This window comes from Oncorhynchus kisutch, linkage group LG5 (assembly GCF_002021735.2).
Source record: "Oncorhynchus kisutch isolate 150728-3 linkage group LG5, Okis_V2, whole genome shotgun sequence".
NCBI lineage: Eukaryota > Metazoa > Chordata > Actinopteri > Salmoniformes > Salmonidae > Oncorhynchus > Oncorhynchus kisutch.
The window spans coordinates 39,713,167-39,732,037 of NC_034178.2; the positions used below are offsets into that span (position 1 = coordinate 39,713,167).

Genomic DNA, 18,871 nt, shown 5'->3' on the forward strand with positions numbered 1-18,871 from the left:
GTCTTCCCTGTAACGCACAGCGTTGAGATTGCCTGCAATGACAACAAGCTCAGTCCGATGATGCTGTGACACACAGCCCCAAACCATGACGGACCCTCCACCTCCAAATCGATCCATCTCCAGAGTACAGGCCTCGGTGTAACGCTCATTCCTTCGACGATAAATGCGAATCAGACCATCATCCCTGGTGAGACAAAACCGCAACACAAATGGCTCCTTAACAGCTTCTACCCCCAAGCCATAAGACTGCTGAACAATTAATCAAATGGCCACCAAACTATTTACATTGGTACCGTCCCCCGCATAAAAAATTTTACACTGCTGCTAAATTACCTCGACTAACCTTTACCCCCGCACATTGACTCGGTACCGGTACCCCCTGTATATAGCCTTGTTATTGTTATTTTATTGCGTTACTATTTATTCTTTTTAACTTAAGTTTATTTGGTAAATATTTTCTTAACTCTTTCTTGAATTGCACTGTTTAAGGGCTTGTAAGTAAACATTTCACAGTACACATGTTGTATTCGGTGCATGTGGGTTAGGGTTAGGGTTAGGGTTAAGTTCGATTTGATTGGTAGAGTTCTGTAGAGATGGTTGTCATTCTAGGAGGTTCTCCCATCTCCACAGAGGAACTCTGGAGGTTAATTAGTGACCATCGGGTCTTGGTCACCTCCCTGACCAAAGCCCTTCTCCCCTGATTGCTCAGTTTGGCCGGGCAGCTTGATCTAGGAAGTCTTGGTGGTTCCAAACTTCTTCCATTTAAGAATGATGGAGGTCACTGTGTTCTTGGGGACATTCAATGCTGCAGACATTTTTTGGTAGCCTTCTCCAGATCTGTGCCTTGACACAATCCTGTCTAGGAGCTCTACAGACAATTCCTTCAACCTCATGGCTTGGTTTTTGCTCTGACATGCACTGTCAACTGTGGGACCTTATTTAAACAGATGTGTGCCTTTTTTATTTTTAATAAATGTGCAAATACGTCTATAACCTGTTTTCACTTTGTCATTATGGGCGATTGTGTGTAGTTATGAGGAAAATAATTGAAAAAGTCAAGGGATCTGAATATTTTCCAAATGCAGTGTATGTTATGTATGTATGGTATGTATTAATTTGTGAAAGTCCATCACCCATTTTGCATGATATGTTACAAATTAAAATGCATTTTATATGTTACGAATTCTACCTAGGTGACTATCGGTAGTCTAGGGATTAGGGGTTAAGGTTAGGATTAAGTTAAGGAGTTAGGTTAGGGTTAGGGGCAGGGGCAGGGTTAGCTAAAAGGGTTAGGCGAAGGGTTAGCTAACATGCTAAGAAGTTGCAAAGTAGCTAAATGCTAAAGTTGTCTGTGATTAGATTCAAACTCGCAAACCTTTGGGTTGCTAGACATTCTAGACATTGCTAGACATTCACATCATACACCCACTCTCCTTTCATTTTTGCCTTAAGTAACCATCTGTTTTATGTAACCAAATGTAACATATCATACCAAATGGAGTGGTCGGATTTACTTACAGAATAATACGAAATGCTATAAGACCAGGTTGTTTATCCATTTTTGATGGCCAACTGTGGGCTTGGCGTGGGCTGGCCCGTGTTGGGCTGTTGTGGGCTAGCTATTGTTAGGCTGGTGTGGACTTGATGTGAGCTCGCCCGTGTTGGGCTTGGTGTCGGCTAGCCTGTATTGGGCAGGTGTGGGCTAGCCCAGTGGTTCCCAACCTTATTGGGGTACTGTACTCCTAAAGCACTTTGACTTACCTGAAGTACCCCCTCGTGTGTGTGACCGTAAATTGTGTGACTGTAAATTTGACAAAAATGAGGTTAATCACTTTCACTGTGTCATTCAAAACACAATGTAACTCAGGACATTATCTTGCTAGCCAATGCCTCTCTGTGAATGATACAGTGGGATTTATCTTCTTTATGTGGGCAATTAATCATTTCACTCTTCCAGCGCAGTGGCGGTTCTAGCTTGTATGGCTCCCTGGGCGAATCCCCCCTTCATCCCCCCCAACAACAAAAAAAGCACCATTCTGCACTACCTGTAATTTTTATTCAGACATTTGGAACAACATAAATACATAACCATAACATTTAAAACTATATAAATATAAAAATACAAAAATAAGACTCATAAATATCAAAGAAGTAACAAAGACAAATAGAAACAAATTGTAGTATGTAACTACAAATAAAAAAGAGAATCAAATTATTACACTTTTGTAACAAAAAACACAAATAAAACTAAATTGCACAAATCCTATATCACACAAATAGAATAACACACTTATAAAGAAGATAACCAGATTATTACACCACTGCACTTCAAACAAGAAACACACAAACTAAATTCCACAACTAATTGCATTAGTAATTGCGTTAGTACTGTACAAAGTTAGAAGTGCGTTATTTGATAGATTCCCCCCCTACCTCGGGCTTCCAGTGGGGAGTCCAGAGGTCAACCTACCCCACCCCCTCTCCATCTAGTACTTCTGAGTGGGAGACCTTCCTAGACAGTAGCCTGCCTAGCTCACAAACTAGAATCAGGGCGCCCACTCAAACAAGGTTAATTGACACACAGTCCCACACGGTGACATGACATCATTGACTTGCTGTGTAAATGAGCGATAGAAAACCGATTGCGCAAATGTCAACATTCGGAATCTATCGCTCATATATATATATTTATTTTTGTGCGGGCGCCACATGTCGCCAACGCAAGATGCCGCCCTAGGCGCCTGCCCATGTCGCCTATAACTAAATCCGCCACTGCGAGTCCCAGGCATTGATGCAGCGCGAACCGTGCGCACATGAACACAGGGTGTTCCCAATCCAGATTGTGCTGTGAGAAAAAGGTGTCAATAACGTGAAACACATCCTCACCCCTAGTTCTCCCTGTTAGCTTCTTGCAGAACAGAATGTGCTCATTAATTTCCTAAATGTTTATGTATTTATTTATTTTTTATTTAACTAGGCAAGTCAGTTAAGAACAAATTCCTATTTTCAAATACGGCCTAACTGCCTTGTCAGCTCGGGGGTTTGAACTTGCAGCCTTCCGGTTAGTAGTCCAACGCTCTAACCACTAGGCTACCCTGCGGAATGGCACAAACGCAATCAAATTTCCCTCCCCAATGACATCAGTCGATTTGTCCAAATGCAGAGAAAATGGACCGGAATTCATATTTTTTCAGCACTTGATCAACAATATCAACGCCCATGTCCTCGATCATACAGCACACTATGTTATTTGACAATGGTACCGTCTTCAGTGCATAAACTGCTGTCTTATCAATCATCGTTTCTGCGAGGATAACAGCAGCAGGCACACTAGCGCACAGAGCAAATGATCACGTGCACTCGGCGCAAGCAGAGGATCAACCATTGACCCAAAGCTCGGGCGCGCAGTAGCAGAAACTCTAGTTACAAAATATATAATATAAAATAACTAGAGATCTCACACCAGTGACCTCAGTAAATGTTTTCCTGCCTATTAAGATTTAAATAACCTTAACATATATTTTGTTGGTAATGTTTTTCCCAATATTTTTTTTCTTCACATTTAAAAAAAAATCTTCCCACTTTCTCACTGGGGACTGCCCGTGTACCCCCAGTTGGGAAACACAGGGCTAGCCTATATGTTGGGTTTAGGCTGACCCATGTCTGGCTGATGTAGGATTGATATGGGCTAGCCTGTGTTGAGCTTGTTGTGGGCTAGGCTGTGTGGGGCTGGTGTGGGTTTAGTGTGGGATACCCGTGCCCACCGAATAACAACATATGGGTCATGTTTGCTGGTTAATCTCGTTCCTGGATGAGGTTACTAAAGAGAAGACAACTGGGGGCTCTTCTGCTGGGAAGGACATTCCCATGACAGAGGTGCAATGCAGGGACACAGACATGATGTTACATGTCAATGTATGAGCCTACTGTTCTGCCTGGGGCTTTTGAGCCGAAGACACTTGGGAAATATACAGTATTCCTGACCTCTGACACTTAGCAGCAAATCATATATTTTTCAGTTACCAGACTGATTAGAAAGTTATCTGGTGGTCTAATTTGCTCTTAGGTGCAGCCTAATTTGTGACTGCACCCTCAACTTGTTATCACACGTGGAGTGGGCGGGCCCCAGTTCATCATATCTCAGAAGCCATGACCCCATAAGACATAGTTTGTGTCTGTGATAAGGTTGCTGTTGTGAGGGTCTGAAAACGAATTTCTTTTAGTACATTTTACAAGGCTTATTGTGATCGAAGAAATACAGAAGTACAGAAATAAACCCAATATTATGTGATGTTGGAAATGTATGGAAGTAGACCATGGTCTGCAATTTTGGGGGATTATTTTAAAAAAAACATTCGATAGGCTCTCAATTTTAAGCAATGGCACTGTTGATAACCCCGATCAATCAATCACATGTATCAGTAGATGTCAAAAAGTGTCGATACAGAAACCCAAACAGCAAGCAATGCAGCTGTAGAAGCACGATTACCCCTTGCATGTATAATTGAGAGAGGTTATGTATTATAAAGTGTTAGGTAATAGACAAGGTGTTCTCTTGACTAGTCAGAATAGCCTACTTTAGTGCGTGTAAGATGTCAAGCGCACAGAGAGCCTCTACTCACAGGATCCAGGGAAGCTGCGCGTAATTTTAGATCAGCACTCACAGTGTAGCCTGGCGTGCAGGAGGGGATGAGGGAAGAGGGTTTAGCATAAGTAACTGCTATTGTATTTGAATGCAACAACTTACTTTATGTCACTTTCCTGCTGTTATTTATAAAGAGAGCCTACTTGTATGATACCTGTCACATATTGGTGCTGCATGCGCTGACAAGCCCATGGAATTACAGTCGTGCCTGACAGTTTGATGAGAAGTCAGTGGTCCTGGTCCTGTAACTCTCACCAGCCCGCACACCCTTCACTGCCCGGAATTTGTGTTTCATAGTGGCTGCAATCGAAACCCGCAGTTGACAGATATGTGTGCTATTTTTGCGTTGATTCTGGCGACCTGTCTGAGCGGGGTTTGGGGATGTCAGTTGGCCCACGACTGGAGACCCCAGACTGAGGCGTGCCGTGCGGAGCTCGCGGAAATCATCGTGTTCGCCAAGGTGCTTGCGCTGCACAAGGACTCGTACAGTGTGTATAACTACCTGCCTTGGCAGTATGACACGGACCTCTTCTTCTCCGCAGAGATCGAGCTGCAATGCGACCAGGCGTGGGGCAGCATGCTGGAGGTCCCCACTGGCTCCCGGTTCAATGTCACCGGGTTGGGTTACTTCCCCTGTTACTCCTACAGCGTCGTGGAGAACAGCTCTTACTATTTCTTTCTGAGGTAAGAGACGGTGAAGTGCTGGTGTTGATGGAGGAGCGTTTATCACTTTCAAGCAAGTTTAAATACTGAAATAACACAAGTACAATACACCAGAATATAGACATATAGTGATGTATTGTTTGTGTCTAGATATAATAAAACCCTTACATTTCCAGCAGTGTTAAGCTTTTTACAGTTTAATGAGAAACCTTTGTCTGATGAATAGACACTAGGTGGAATAGAGTTGAGTGCTGGGTCTGCCCTTGGGATTGTCTTGGGATATGTTTTAGACTTTGAACGACCCAAGTGGCAAGCAAACCCAGCAGGAAGAATAAACCAAACCGTGGGTGAATGTGTGCGCGCAATATTATAGTGTGTCATATTGTGTAGCTAGATTCCACAAACCGTTTTCTCATGTGAGATAAATATCAACAGATTGAAAAGATGATCAGATTCAGGTCGTTTAGAAGTAACCCCTGTATTTTATTTGTTCGATAATTGATAAACAGCAGGTGTAGATTAACAGTGAAATGCTTACTTACAGGCTCTTCCCAACAATGCAGAGAGACAAATCTAGAGAAAATGATAACAAAGGGAATAAATACACAATGAGTAACAATAACTTGGCCATATACACGGGGTACCAGTAACGAATCAATCAATGTGCCGGAGTATGAGAGAATTGAGTTTGATACAGTGCCTTCAGAAAGTATTCACACCCCTTGACTTTCTCCACATTTTGATGTTACAACCTGAATTTATAATTGATTACATTTTTATTTATGTGTCACTGGCTTACACACGATACACACATAATGTTAAAGTGAAATTAATAGAAAATTAAAAGCTTAAATGTTTTGAGACGGTGAGTTCGCCTCTCCCGAGTCCGTATGGGAGTTGAAGCGATGGGACAAGACTGCAATTACAAATTGGATATCACGAAATTTGGGGGGAAAACGCCCCACACCCACCGCCCTTTGTTATGGCAAGCCTAAATAATTTCAGGAGTAAATAATTGCTTAATAAGTTGCATAGTATCACTCTGTGTGCAATGATAGTGTTTAACATGATTTTTAAATTGATTACCGCATCTCTGTACTCCACACATGCAATTATCTTTAAGATCCCTCAGTCGAGCAGTAGATTTCAAACACAGATTCAACCACTAAGACCAAGGAGGTTTTCCAATGCCGCACAAATAAGTGCACTTATTGGTAGATTGGTACAAAAAAAAATCAAAAGCAGGCATTGAATATGCCCTCCATAATTATTGGGACAGTGAAGCATTTATTCTTCTTTCGGCTCTGTACTCCAGCACTTTGGATTTTACATTATACAGTGACTATGAGGTTAAAGTGCAGACTGTCAGCTTATGTATATTCACTTATGTATATTAAAGTAGTCAAACGTTTAGTATTTGATCCCACATTCCTAGCACACAATGATTACATCAAGTTTGTGACTCTATAAACTTGTTGGATGCATTTGCTGTTTGTTTTGGTTGTGTTACAGATTATTTCTATGTTAATGTGGATGCTACCATGATTACGGATAGTCCTGAATGATTCCTAAAAAGTGATGAGTTATAAAGTTACAGATGCACAAATCATGCCCCCTCAAATTCTAACCTTTCCTGTTATTGTAATGGTGAGAGGTTAGCATGTCTTGGGGGTATGATATTTTTTTTGCGTCTGTAACTTTCTCACTCATCATTATTCACGATTCATTCAGGACTATCCACAATCATGGTAGCATCCACATTGATGTAGAAGTGTTTAGAAACATATTCTATTATTATTTATGATAAAAGTGACTCCAAAATTACACATGTGGAGTACATTTTTTATTTCACTGTCCCAATAATTAGGGCGGGCACTGTTCATTGAGCATGGTGAAGTTATTAATTACACTTTGGATGTTGTATCAATACACCCAGTCACTACATAGATACAGGCATCCTATCAGAGAGACTTGAAAAGCAGAGATATTATATATCTTACTGAAACCTGTCTGGATGTTGACACTATGCACGTAGTACTTGGTGGAGTCTCCATACAGCGGCAAGATCATATGGCTGCTTAGGGGAAGTCGAAAGGAGGTGGAGTGTGTTTTTTATAACAACTGGTGTTCATAACAACTGGTGATCTGCTTCAAGTGTGAAGGAAATCTCAAGCTTTTTCCCACCTGATGTAGAATACCTCTGTCATGCCTGCTCCCTCTCTCCCTCTCCGGCGCTGGAGGGGCCTGGCTGTACTTCATTTCGCACATCTGTCACCATCATTACGCGCAGCAGTGCTCATTGGACTCACCTTGACTCCTTCCCTTTGTTAATTTCCCCGTCTATAACTGTTTGTTCCCTGTGTCCGCATTAATGTCATTATGTGTTCTTGTCCAGAAGCTGTCCTGTCCCGTTCCATGTCGGTTGATAATTAAATCTTCACTCCCTGTACCTGCTTCTTGTCTCTACCAACGTCAATCCTCACAACCTCATGGTCATCTGCAGACCCTTTAATCTATCAAGAGAGTTCTCATTTGAAATTACCATGGCTGTCTACGTAACTTCACTAGCCAACACCACTCTGGCAGTCAACAAACTGTTTGAGGCCATAAACAAACAAGAAACAGCTTGCCCAGAGGCAGCGTTTCTGGTGGGAGGAGACTTTAATACGGGGAGACATAAAACCGTCCTTCGTCACTTCTACCTACAAGTCTCCATCTCCACTAGAGGCACTAAATGTCTAGACCACTTTTATTCTACCCACAGAAATGCATACAAGGCCCTCCCTTGTCCTCCCTTTGGCAAATCTGACCCGGACTCCATTCTTCTGCTTCCTGTTTACAAACAAAACTCAAGCAGTAAGTATCAGTGATGCGCTCAATACAGATGAAGCAGACGCGAGGCGACAAGACCGTTTTGCTAGTACAGACCGGGATATGTTCCAGGATTCATCCGATAGCATTGAGGCCTTTACCACATCAGTCACAGGCTTCATCAATAAATGTATAGACGATGTCATCCCTATAGTGACTATAAAAACGTTTCCAAACCAAAAACCCTGGATTACAGGCAATATTCGCACTGGGCTAAAAGCTAGAGCTACCGCTTACAAGGAATGGGAAATGGACATGGACTCGTACAAGAAAGCTCGCTCTGACTTCCGACAAGACATCAAACATGCAAATGGACAATATAGGATGAAGGTGGAATCCTGTTACACCAGCTCCAACGCTTGTCATCTGTGGCAGGGCTTGCAGACGATAACGGATTACAAAGGGAAACCTAGCCATGCAGAACTCCCAAATGAGCTAAATGCCTTTTTATGCTCGCTTCAAGGAATATAACTTGAAAGCCCCTGTTTTTTCAGATCTCACTCTCCATGGCTGATGTGAGCAAAATGTTTTAACAGGTTAACACTTACTAGGCCGTCAGACCAGACGGAAAACCAGGGCGCATTCTCAAAGCATGCCCAAACAAACTGGCAAGTGTCTTCACAAACATTTTCAATCTCTCCTTGTCCCAGTCTCTAATCCCAACATGTTTCAAGCTGACCACCATTGTCCCTGTTCCTAAGAGCTCCAAGGTAACCTGCCTAAATGACTATCGCCGTGTAGTACACATCGGAAATTATGAAGTGCTTTGAAAGGCTGCTCACGACACACATCAACACCATTATCCCAGAAACCCTAGACCCACTCCCATTCGCATACCGCCCCAAAAGATCCAATGTTGACAAAATCTCAATTGCACTTCACACTGCCCTCTCTCACCTGGATAGCAGGGTGAGAATGCTGTTCATAGATTACATACAGCTCAGCCTTCAACACCATAGTCCCCTCCAAGCTCATCACCAAGCTAAGGACCCTGGGACTAAACCCATTCCTCTGCAACTGTATCCTGGACTTCCTGATGGGCCGCCTTCAGGTGGTAAGGGTAGACAACAACATCTCCACCATGCTGACCCTCAACACAGAGGCCCCTCAGGGGTGTGCTTAGTCTCCTCCTGTACTTCCTATTTACCCCAAACTGAGTGGCCACGCACGACTCAAACACCATCATCAAGTTTGCTGACGACACTACGATGGTAGGCCTGATCACCAACGGCGATGAGTCAGCTTACAGGGAGGAAGTACGAGACTTAGCAGTGTGACACAAGGACAACAACCTCTCCCTCAATGAGCTGATCATGGACTATAGGAGAAAGAGGGGAGAGCACGCCCCCATTCACATTGAGGGAGCTGTTGTGGAGTGCATCGAGAGCTTCAAGTTCCTTGGCATCCACATCACTAAGGACAAAATTAACATGGTCAACACACACCTGCACAGTCTTGAAGAGGGTTTGGCATGGGCCCTCGCAAAGCTCTACAGAGAATGGTGCGGACAGACCAGTACATGACTGGGGCCGAGCTCCCTGCCATCCAGGTCCTCTTTATCAGGCGGTATCAGAGGAAGGCCAGAAAAATTGCCAAAGACTCCAGTCACCCAAGCTATAGACTTTATAGACTTTTCACTCTGCTACCATCCAGCAAACGGTAACGGAGCATTGGCTCTCAGACCAACAGGCTCCGAGACAGCTTCTACCCCCATGCCATGAGACTAAATAGTAAATTAATGTTACCCGACTATCTACATTGACTCTGTCTTGCACTGACCCTACGCACACTCACTAGACTACATATACAAACCATATACACGCTCACTCACACACACTACATTGCCACTCCCAGACAAAACCCACACACATTTACATATATTACGTATGCACTCACACAGCACACTCACACACACACACTTTTACACACATAATTTGCTGCTGCTACTCTGTTCTTTAATTTACTCTTATTATTATTATCTATCCTGATGCCTAGTCACTTTACCCTGCCTTCATGTACCTCAAATACCTCGTACCTCTGCACATTGATCTGATTCTGGTACTCCCTGAATATAGCTCCATTCTTGTATATTTTATTTATTTTATTCCTTGGGTGTTACTATTTTTAAACTCTACAATGTAGAGATGGGTTCATAAGCAAGCATTTCCAGGTAAGGTCTACACTAGTTGTATTCGGCGCATGTGACAAATAACATTTTATTTGATTCGATTTTTGTTATGCGTATGCTCGTCATCGGACTAGGGAGTTTTTTTTTAGGATAAAAAGCAACGGAATTAAGCAAAGCACAGGCAAAATCCTAGTTGAAAACCTGGTTCAGTCTGTTTTCCAACAGACGATTGGAGACAAATTCACCTTTCAGTAGGACAATAACCTAGAACACAAGTCCAAATATACACTGGAGTTGCTTACCAAGACGACATTGAATGTTACTGAGAGGCCTAGTTAGAGTTCTGACTTAAATCGTTTCGAAAATCCATGGCAAGACTTGAAAATGTCTGGCTAGCAATGATCAATAACCAACTTGACTGAGCTTGATGCATTTTTTAAAGAATAATGTGCAAATATTATACAATCCAGCTGTGAAAACCTCTTGGAGACTTACCCAGAAAGACTCACAGCTGTAATCGCTGCCAAAAGTGAATGTAACATGTATTGACTCAGGAGTGTGAATAGTAACGTAAATTATTTATTTCTGTATTAAAAAATTTATAAATGTGAAAAATGTTTTCAATTTGTCATTATGTTGTATTGTGTGTAGATGGGTGAGAAAAAATTATTTCATCCATTTTGAATTCAGGCTGTAAAACAACAGTCAAGGGGTCTGAATACTTTCTGATGGCACTGCATCTCCCTTGGTGTTAAAGGGGAACAACACAGCAGTCATAGAAAAAAGTGGCCATGGCTTTCCAGCTTGTGTAATTAGAGGCTGACAGTTCCCAACCGCTTAGGGGAGACCCTTAAAGCTAGGAGTTTAAGCTGATGGTGTTATCTCCACGCCAACTACAGGCTGGCTGGGAAGTCTTTTGTTTCCCAAACATGGAACAACCCTGCTGAATAACACCAGCCTTCTGTTCTGGGAGATTAACTTGTGCCGACACGTTTAACTGATGTCTCAAGTCTTCCTGTGTTCCTTTCATTCTCAGCACCTAGAACAGATAAGTGCACAGTCATTCAAAGAGTCTTTCAAAGGCATTCCAGTGTGGCGTGTTCAGCTATCCCGCATGGAGGTTCACCGCCAAGTACAATAGTGACCGTGTGTTTAGATAGTCAGAGGGAAAGAGTGTGTGTGTGTGTAGATGAGTTGGATGGCCAGCTGCATTTTCAATCGTTTTTTGAAGATCCCAGGTTCATAGGCCCCCTGCTGCCAGTCCATATACTCAAACACACGCACACACTCCCACATGAACACACAGACATTAACACAGACTACATGCACGCACGTTTTAAATGCACACAGGAAATTGTGTGTTCCGTTTGAGAGGACAGGTTGATGGTGTCATGATGTAGCCCTTCTCCATTATTGGGAAATCCTAAAGGCATTATTGGGGGTTTTGCTGATCTGAAAGGGTCCTCAACTACAAGCCGTGGGGATTAACCCTGCAATCAGCCAGCTACTATGGGAGGAAACAACCTAATAAGGGTTACAGTAAGACACAGACATATTTAGGGTGCAATGAAAACTAGAATGAAACAGCCCGAGACATTGCCATTTAGTGTGCTGCGTTAAACTGTCACTAAAAGTTCCCTAAAAAGCCTATATAAGAATACTGAATATCTCATCTGATGCATCTCTGAACTACAGTTGTAGGAAATGCAAATTTGTAGTGTATTCAAGGTTTAAAAAGGCTTCTAAAGTTTGTAATTTCCACTTTAAAAGGTCAGACTTTATTTGCCCTAATGAAAAATGTATCAACAAAAATCTATTATATACAGTATAATCCACATAATAATTCACATTTCCTGTTGCTTCAGGATAATTTCCCTGCTGTAGCAAACGGGCTCAAATAAGATCCTACATCTGTGCCTTCCTTCATTAGGATGCTGGGATGGAGGGGGATGTGTCTGCTTGAGCCTCTAGTGCTGCTCTGCAGCTTCTCAGCTAAACTCAGACCTCCGTCTTAAACTTTTAACAGAGGAGTCTCCAGTTCCAGTAAGCATTGTTCTCGTCATTCTGCAAACATGGTTCTCTCAGGCTTTGAATCAGCAAGCCAGTGCTGAAAAGTTTCCATCAGAGTCTCCAGTGAGCTCCCATTTCCTGTTAAAGCCCCCCAAATGACACAGACTGAAACAGCCTCCCCTAATCAATTGTGAGTGCCCAGGACAGGACTAAAGGATAGTTTAGCATAGGAAGAAATGAAATAAGGAATCTCCCACTGGACCCAAACTGTAGACTGGTTGGTCTGCCTGTCTGTGCCAAATGTAGCAGTCTCACTCCCATAACATTGTTGCTGGTCTGCTGTTTAACAAAGTGAAGGGACAGATTATTATTCTTGGAGTAGAATGTGTGTGTTAAGGCTTTACAGTTAATATCATGGTTAGGACTTAATAGTTCATGTCTTGCTTTCATCGAACCAGATTAAGTGAAGGGGTCATGACAGCCATTCTTTCTGAACTCACAAGTGTGTCTTCACAAGTTACTGTAGGTCAATAAATCTCAATGCAGTGGTGGTACTCTGACTAGCTTTAAGCCTCAAGACACTCAGCTGCCTGCCCCTAGGGAGGGCTACTACACTGCTCAAAAAAATAAAGGGAACACTTAAACAACACAATGTAACTACAAGTCAATGACACTTCTGTGAAATCAAACTGTCCACTTAGGAAGCAACACTGATTGACAATAAATTTCACATGCTGTTGTGCAAATGGAATAGACAACAGATGGAAATTATAGGCAATTAGCAAGACACCCCCAATAAAGGAGTGGTTCTGCAGGTGGGGACCACAGACCACTTCTCAGTTCCTATGCTTCCTGGCTGATGTTTTGGTCACTTTTGAATGCTGGCGGTGCTTTCACTCTAGTGGTAGCATGAGACGGAGTCCACAACCCACACAAGTGGCTCAGGGAGTGCAGCTCATCCAGGATGGCACATCAATGCGAGCTGTGGCAAGAAGGTTTGCTGTGTCTGTCTGCGTAGTGTCCAGAGCATGGAAGCGCTACCAGGAGACAGGCCAGTACATCAGGAGACGTGGACGAGGCCGTCGGAGGGCAACAACCCAGCAGCAGGACCGCTACCTCCGCCTCTGTGCAAGGAGGAGCAGGAGGAGCACTGCCAGAGACCTGCAAAATGACCTCCAGCAGGCCACAAATGTGCATGTGTCTGCTCAAACGGTCAGAAACAGACTTCATGAGGGTGGTATGAGGGCCCGATGTCCACAGGTGGGGGGTTGTGCTTACAGCCCAACACCGTGCAGGACGTTTGGCATTTGCCAGAGAACACCAAGATTGGCAAATTCGCCCCTGGCACCCTGTGCTCTTCACAGATGAAAGCAGGTTCACACTGAGCACATGTGACAGACGTGACAGAGTCTGGAGACGCCGTGGAGAACGTTCTGCTGCCTGCAACATCCTCCAGCATGACCGGTTTGGCGGTGGGTCAGTCATGGTGTGGAGTGGCATTTCTTTGGGGGGCCGCACAGCCCTACATGTGTTCGCCAGAGGTAGCCTGACTGCCATTAGGTACCAAGATGAGATCCTCGGACCCCTTGTGAGACCATATGCTGGTGCGGTTGGCCCTGGGTTCCTCCTAATACAAGACAATGCTAGACCTCATGTGGCTGGAGTGTGTCAGCAGTTCCTGCAAGAGGAAGGCATTGATGCTATGGACTAGCCCGCCCGTTCCCCAGAACTGAATCCAATTGAGAACATCTGGGACATCATGTCTCGCTCCATCCACCAACGCCACGTTGCACCACAGACTGTCCAGGAGTTGGCGGATGCTTTAGTCCAGGTCTGGAAGGAGATCCCTCAGGAGACCATCCGCCACCTCATCAGGAGCATGCCCAGGCATTGTAGGAAGGTCATACAGGCACGTGGAGGCCACACACACTACTGAGCCTTATTTTGACTTGTTTTAAGGACATTACATCAAAGTTGGATCAGCCCGTAGTGTGCTTTTCCACTTTAATTTTGAGTGTGACTCCAAATCCAGACCTCCATGGGTTGATAAATTTGATTGCCATTGATAATTTTTGTGTGATTTTGTTGTCAGCACATTCAACTTTGTAAAGAAAAAAGTATTTAATAAGAATATTTCATTAATTCAGATCTAGGATGTGTTATTTTAGTGTTCCCTTTATTTTTTTGAGCAGTGTATAATCTGGAAGAAGTTCCTTCTCTATTTTCTAATTACTAGAATAACTGATCTGAGAAGATAGAATAGGTGAAAGCATTGTCTGAGAGCAATAAACACTTGATCTTGTCTACTGCAAGGCTTTTGTCACAGTGCTATAATATCTCCATTGTGTTCAGTTCACTTACGTAAGTACGACTTGGTAACAGGCCCGGTCCTGACTTATAGTAGCCTAGTAGCCTGCAATGCACTTTTATGAATACCATACATGTGCAAGTTATCGTTTGTTAAACAGGCTGTTGCATTTACTTTATAGTCCTGATACCTGACAAAGACTAATCCTTTTTGCTATTCAAGCTCTGAATTTCAACTACTGTACCATAGGAAGCACATCTTAAAGTCAATTGAAATACATTTGCCAAAATTATATAATTACTCCTCTCTTTAAAGAAATAAATACAATAATTTCAAAATAGTTCACCAGAGAGCATGACTTAGCTGCAGAGCATCATTAGCTTCTTAAAAAGAATTGCTGTGGTTTGTTCCAAATCACAAGAACGTAGGCCAATGCTTTGTTGGGAAACCAGCAATTTAGGCGGTATGCATGGCAATAGCCCTAGCTGATTATTGAGTTGGGACTGTCAGGGAAAAGCATTTAAAATACACGTATGTGTGAAGATAATGTCATGAGTATATTGTGAAATCTCTCTCCAGAATGCACTCAGCACTCCATCCAATTCCTGCACATTTAATTCCCTCTGGGCACAGACGTTCACCATATATTCCACGTTGGGTTATTTCATTGTGTGAATTGTTTGCCCTTTGATTGTTTATTTTAATAAATTCCCCATTATATATGTAACCGGGGTTAAATTTACCCTTAATCCCTATAATTTGGTTACATTCATTTCTGTTCATTTTCAGAGTGGAACAGTTGTTTGCAGAATTCACATTAACCTGCTACACTTGTGAGATGTAGTTGCCCCTGGGCCTGTTTCATGAGCTGGCACTTTCATCGTTGCAACGAAATGCCAACTCCTGTTTACCTAGGTAGCATGTAGTATTAATTAGCTAGGTCTTTCAAAATCTCACGGTTCTCATTTTCCTTTGCACAGTGCTGATGTTCAATAACTGTTGTTCATTCAATGTCAAATCTATCCGTGAGCTATTGTGTCTGGCTTTGGATGTGAGATACTGATTTCTCATGCTTGTTGAGTGCTATTGGAAAGTTATTTAAGTCACAGTAACCAACTCAGTAGAGTTGGTTCCTAGCAGTGCAGCCACAGAGCCAGTCTTTCCATTGATACCACTCAATATTGAAAATATATTTGTATTTTCTGTCCTTTCCTTTGATTTAGGTCCCTAAACTCAGCCTAGGGAAAGGTAGCCTCTAGTAATTTATATGCTAATAGATGGACGGTAACTACATAATATTTTCATGCCGGTGATGCTGACACCGTTACGGTGCAACCAGCTGTCTGCGTTGCTGAATGCTTGCTGATATGTTTTGCTATTTGCTGCCAGAGCCATAGCTATATTTGTAGTAGACGAGTACCATCCTTCATTTATTTTTGCCCTTGAAAATACACAATAAACTTTTATGAGAACAGGCATGTTGTTTTGGGTTAGCAGACGAAGCCCCCAAATGCTAGCTACCCAACTTGCAAATCCGTGTCAGTTATCATTGTCTTTGTCCGAACTGAAATTAGTTGGCTAACACATTAGCTAGCCAGTTCGAGTTGAAATATTATTGAAAGCAAGCTGGCTATATCCTATGATTCGTTAGCAAGCTCGTGTCCAAGTGCTTGCCCTGTATTAACCCTAAATGCCAATGGGCTACAGTTAGCTGCTGTTAGAAAGGTAGCTAGCTAATGTGAGCTATGCACATCTCCCTCTTATATGCTACATCACATGTTAGCTTGATTTATTTAGCTATTTACAGTATCTTTCCCCTTTCATCTGTGATATCATAGCTTGCCTGGCTCGCTAGCATTAACAAATATTATACAATGGGTGGGTCTAATCCTGGATGCTGATTGGTTAAAACCCCATTCCAGCCAGTGTCTATTCCAAAAGATACCACCGGCTAAGGCTATGACGTTGAAATGCCTATTCACTATTCTGCAGTATTAGCCAAACCAGGCAATTTATAAACTTGATCTCCACTGTAAAATCATCTGGACATTATCTCCCATTTCTTTCAGACTAGCATTTCAGTTTCAACTGTATTAACTGTATTTGTATTAAGCTTTCTTGACAGGCAGCAGAAGTAACCATGTCTGATGTAATCCATTCCTGGCCATCTGGCAATATTGTTGAAATGCATTGGAAGTTTACACCAACAAGTCCATTTTATTAAATTTTTTCCTTTTTATTCCAATTACAAATATCCGGCACAAATATTTGTTACACAGATTATCAGCAATCAACAATTTACATCACTACATCAAACATGTCTACCACAAAACAAAATGCATAGTTAAAACAAGAAGAGACCTTAATAAATAAATAAAACAATTTGTGCACTTGTCCTGACACAAAGAATCTCATTATAAAAATTCAAGGACCATTTTTGTTATTAACTAGGGATTCAAATCAATCAGAAATATTTACATTTTGGTATAGCTTTCTGGAATTTTTGTTTATGTTTAATGTATTTGGTAACAGTATTACAATTGTAACATACAATATCGTTCATGTCAACAACATTGGTAGTGTTCAAAAATCTAAATATGTACTCTGCAAGGTTTTCTCCAAAAATCTATCATAGATTTACATTCTTAGAAAAAATGCATAAGATTTCCAACTTTTTTGCAGAAAACACATATATATCATCAACATAAAGAAATGTGGACACCGTGGAATTATATGGATGTATTGTATCTTATGCATTAAACCTGCTTTTTTCCAGACAATGTCAGGAATTAACATGTTCCAAACAAAAGGTACCTCTAGGCATACATTTGTTCCTTGAATGGAAAGTGTCTTTATGTATTTGTTACAACAAGATTTCTCAAGTAAGCCCACGCCTTACAGGCTAAGTTCTGGATAAGCTCTGTGATCATCACCAAAGCTAAGATTAGTTTTCCTTAGCGTAGTCAGACCACTAGGAATGGCTTTGATCACAGAAATAAACTCTCTGAAAGGTATTGGAAACTCATTCAATGTAATAAATTGTTCATATGAAAGAATATTACCCCTGTTGTCGAATACATCAACTAAGTTAATATTTATTTCATGCCAGCTAGGGTAGAACAATGACTTACTCCTTACAGTTATTTCTGAATTATTCCACAAAATAGCATTATGCAGGTAAAAGTTGTGTAGGAAAAATATTTTCCAGGACATTAAAGCTTGTTTGGGAAACCTACCTAATTTAGTAGGTGATCTTTCAGGAAAATAATTACATTTCAGTCAAAATGTAAGACCTCGCAACTTATTAAATACATTGTTTGGAATTAAATACCAAATGGATTCTGTATTGATGGAATATCTTTTCAACCAATTGACCTTGAACGTGTTATTTATGTCAACAAAATCCAACACTACCAGACCTCCTTCAAATCTCTTATCTCAGAGGATAGACTTTTTAGTTTGTAAGACTTTTACAAATAAGATATGCCTTATCAATCTCATTACAGGTAGAGGGATTTACAAATAAAGACAATGAGATGGTACACAAAGTGAGACAGTCCCTCTGCTTTGGACAGAAGCACTCTTCCAAGTGTAGATAGATCCCTTTGTAGCCAATTATTAAATATGTACTTTGTTTTCTTAATTTTAGGAGAGAAATTCATATGTGTTCCTAAATATTAGGCGCAGTCCTTTACAGGAATATTGTATATTTATTTATCATTAGAGTCATATACTGTAAACATAAGATTTCACATTTAGAAATATTCAGTTTTAATCCAGACGCAATAGAGAATGCAGTGATGGCATTAAGGGAATGGGCGACCTGGACTTTGTCTCTTAAAAAAAGATTAGTATTGTTAGTCAGCTTGTAAATTTTTATATCTCAGTCAAAAATTGATAAGCCATGCAAATTTGCATACCAAAATGAATAAGAAAGGTGAAGACAGACATCCCTGTCATACATTTATGTTGATATTGACTCTTTTGGATATATTAAGGTTTAGTATCACAGAACTCTTTAGATCTTTGTAAAACATATGAATGACTTCGATCACATTTTTACCAAAACCGAAAGAGAAATTAATGTTCAACTGTGTCAAAGGCTTTACAGAAGTCTAAACATAAAATAACAGCATCTGAGTCAATTGCATCTGAGTAATCTATAAGGTCCAAGACTAAACTAATGTTGAAACTTAACCTCTAGTGACTCCCCATCCCGCATGAGGGAGCGTAATCATCGACTGAC

The 18,871-nt window shown here is 41.6% G+C and overlaps 1 protein-coding gene across 2 annotated transcripts in view; it reads left to right on the forward strand.

Annotated features, from left to right (window-relative positions):
* Positions 1 to 4,585: 4,585 nt before the first annotated feature.
* LOC109890194 (coiled-coil domain-containing protein 3-like) overlaps positions 4,586 to 18,871 on the forward strand; it is a 40,115-nt gene continuing 25,829 nt past the window's right edge. The window contains exon 1 of one of the 2 annotated variants that reach the window (XM_031825034.1): positions 4,586 to 5,329. In XM_031825034.1, the coding sequence (XP_031680894.1) occupies positions 4,974 to 5,329 (356 nt within the window). In that variant the 5' untranslated portion in view covers positions 4,586 to 4,973. The remainder of the gene's footprint in view (positions 5,330 to 18,871) is intronic. The other variant, XR_004210018.1, reaches the window with a different exon arrangement.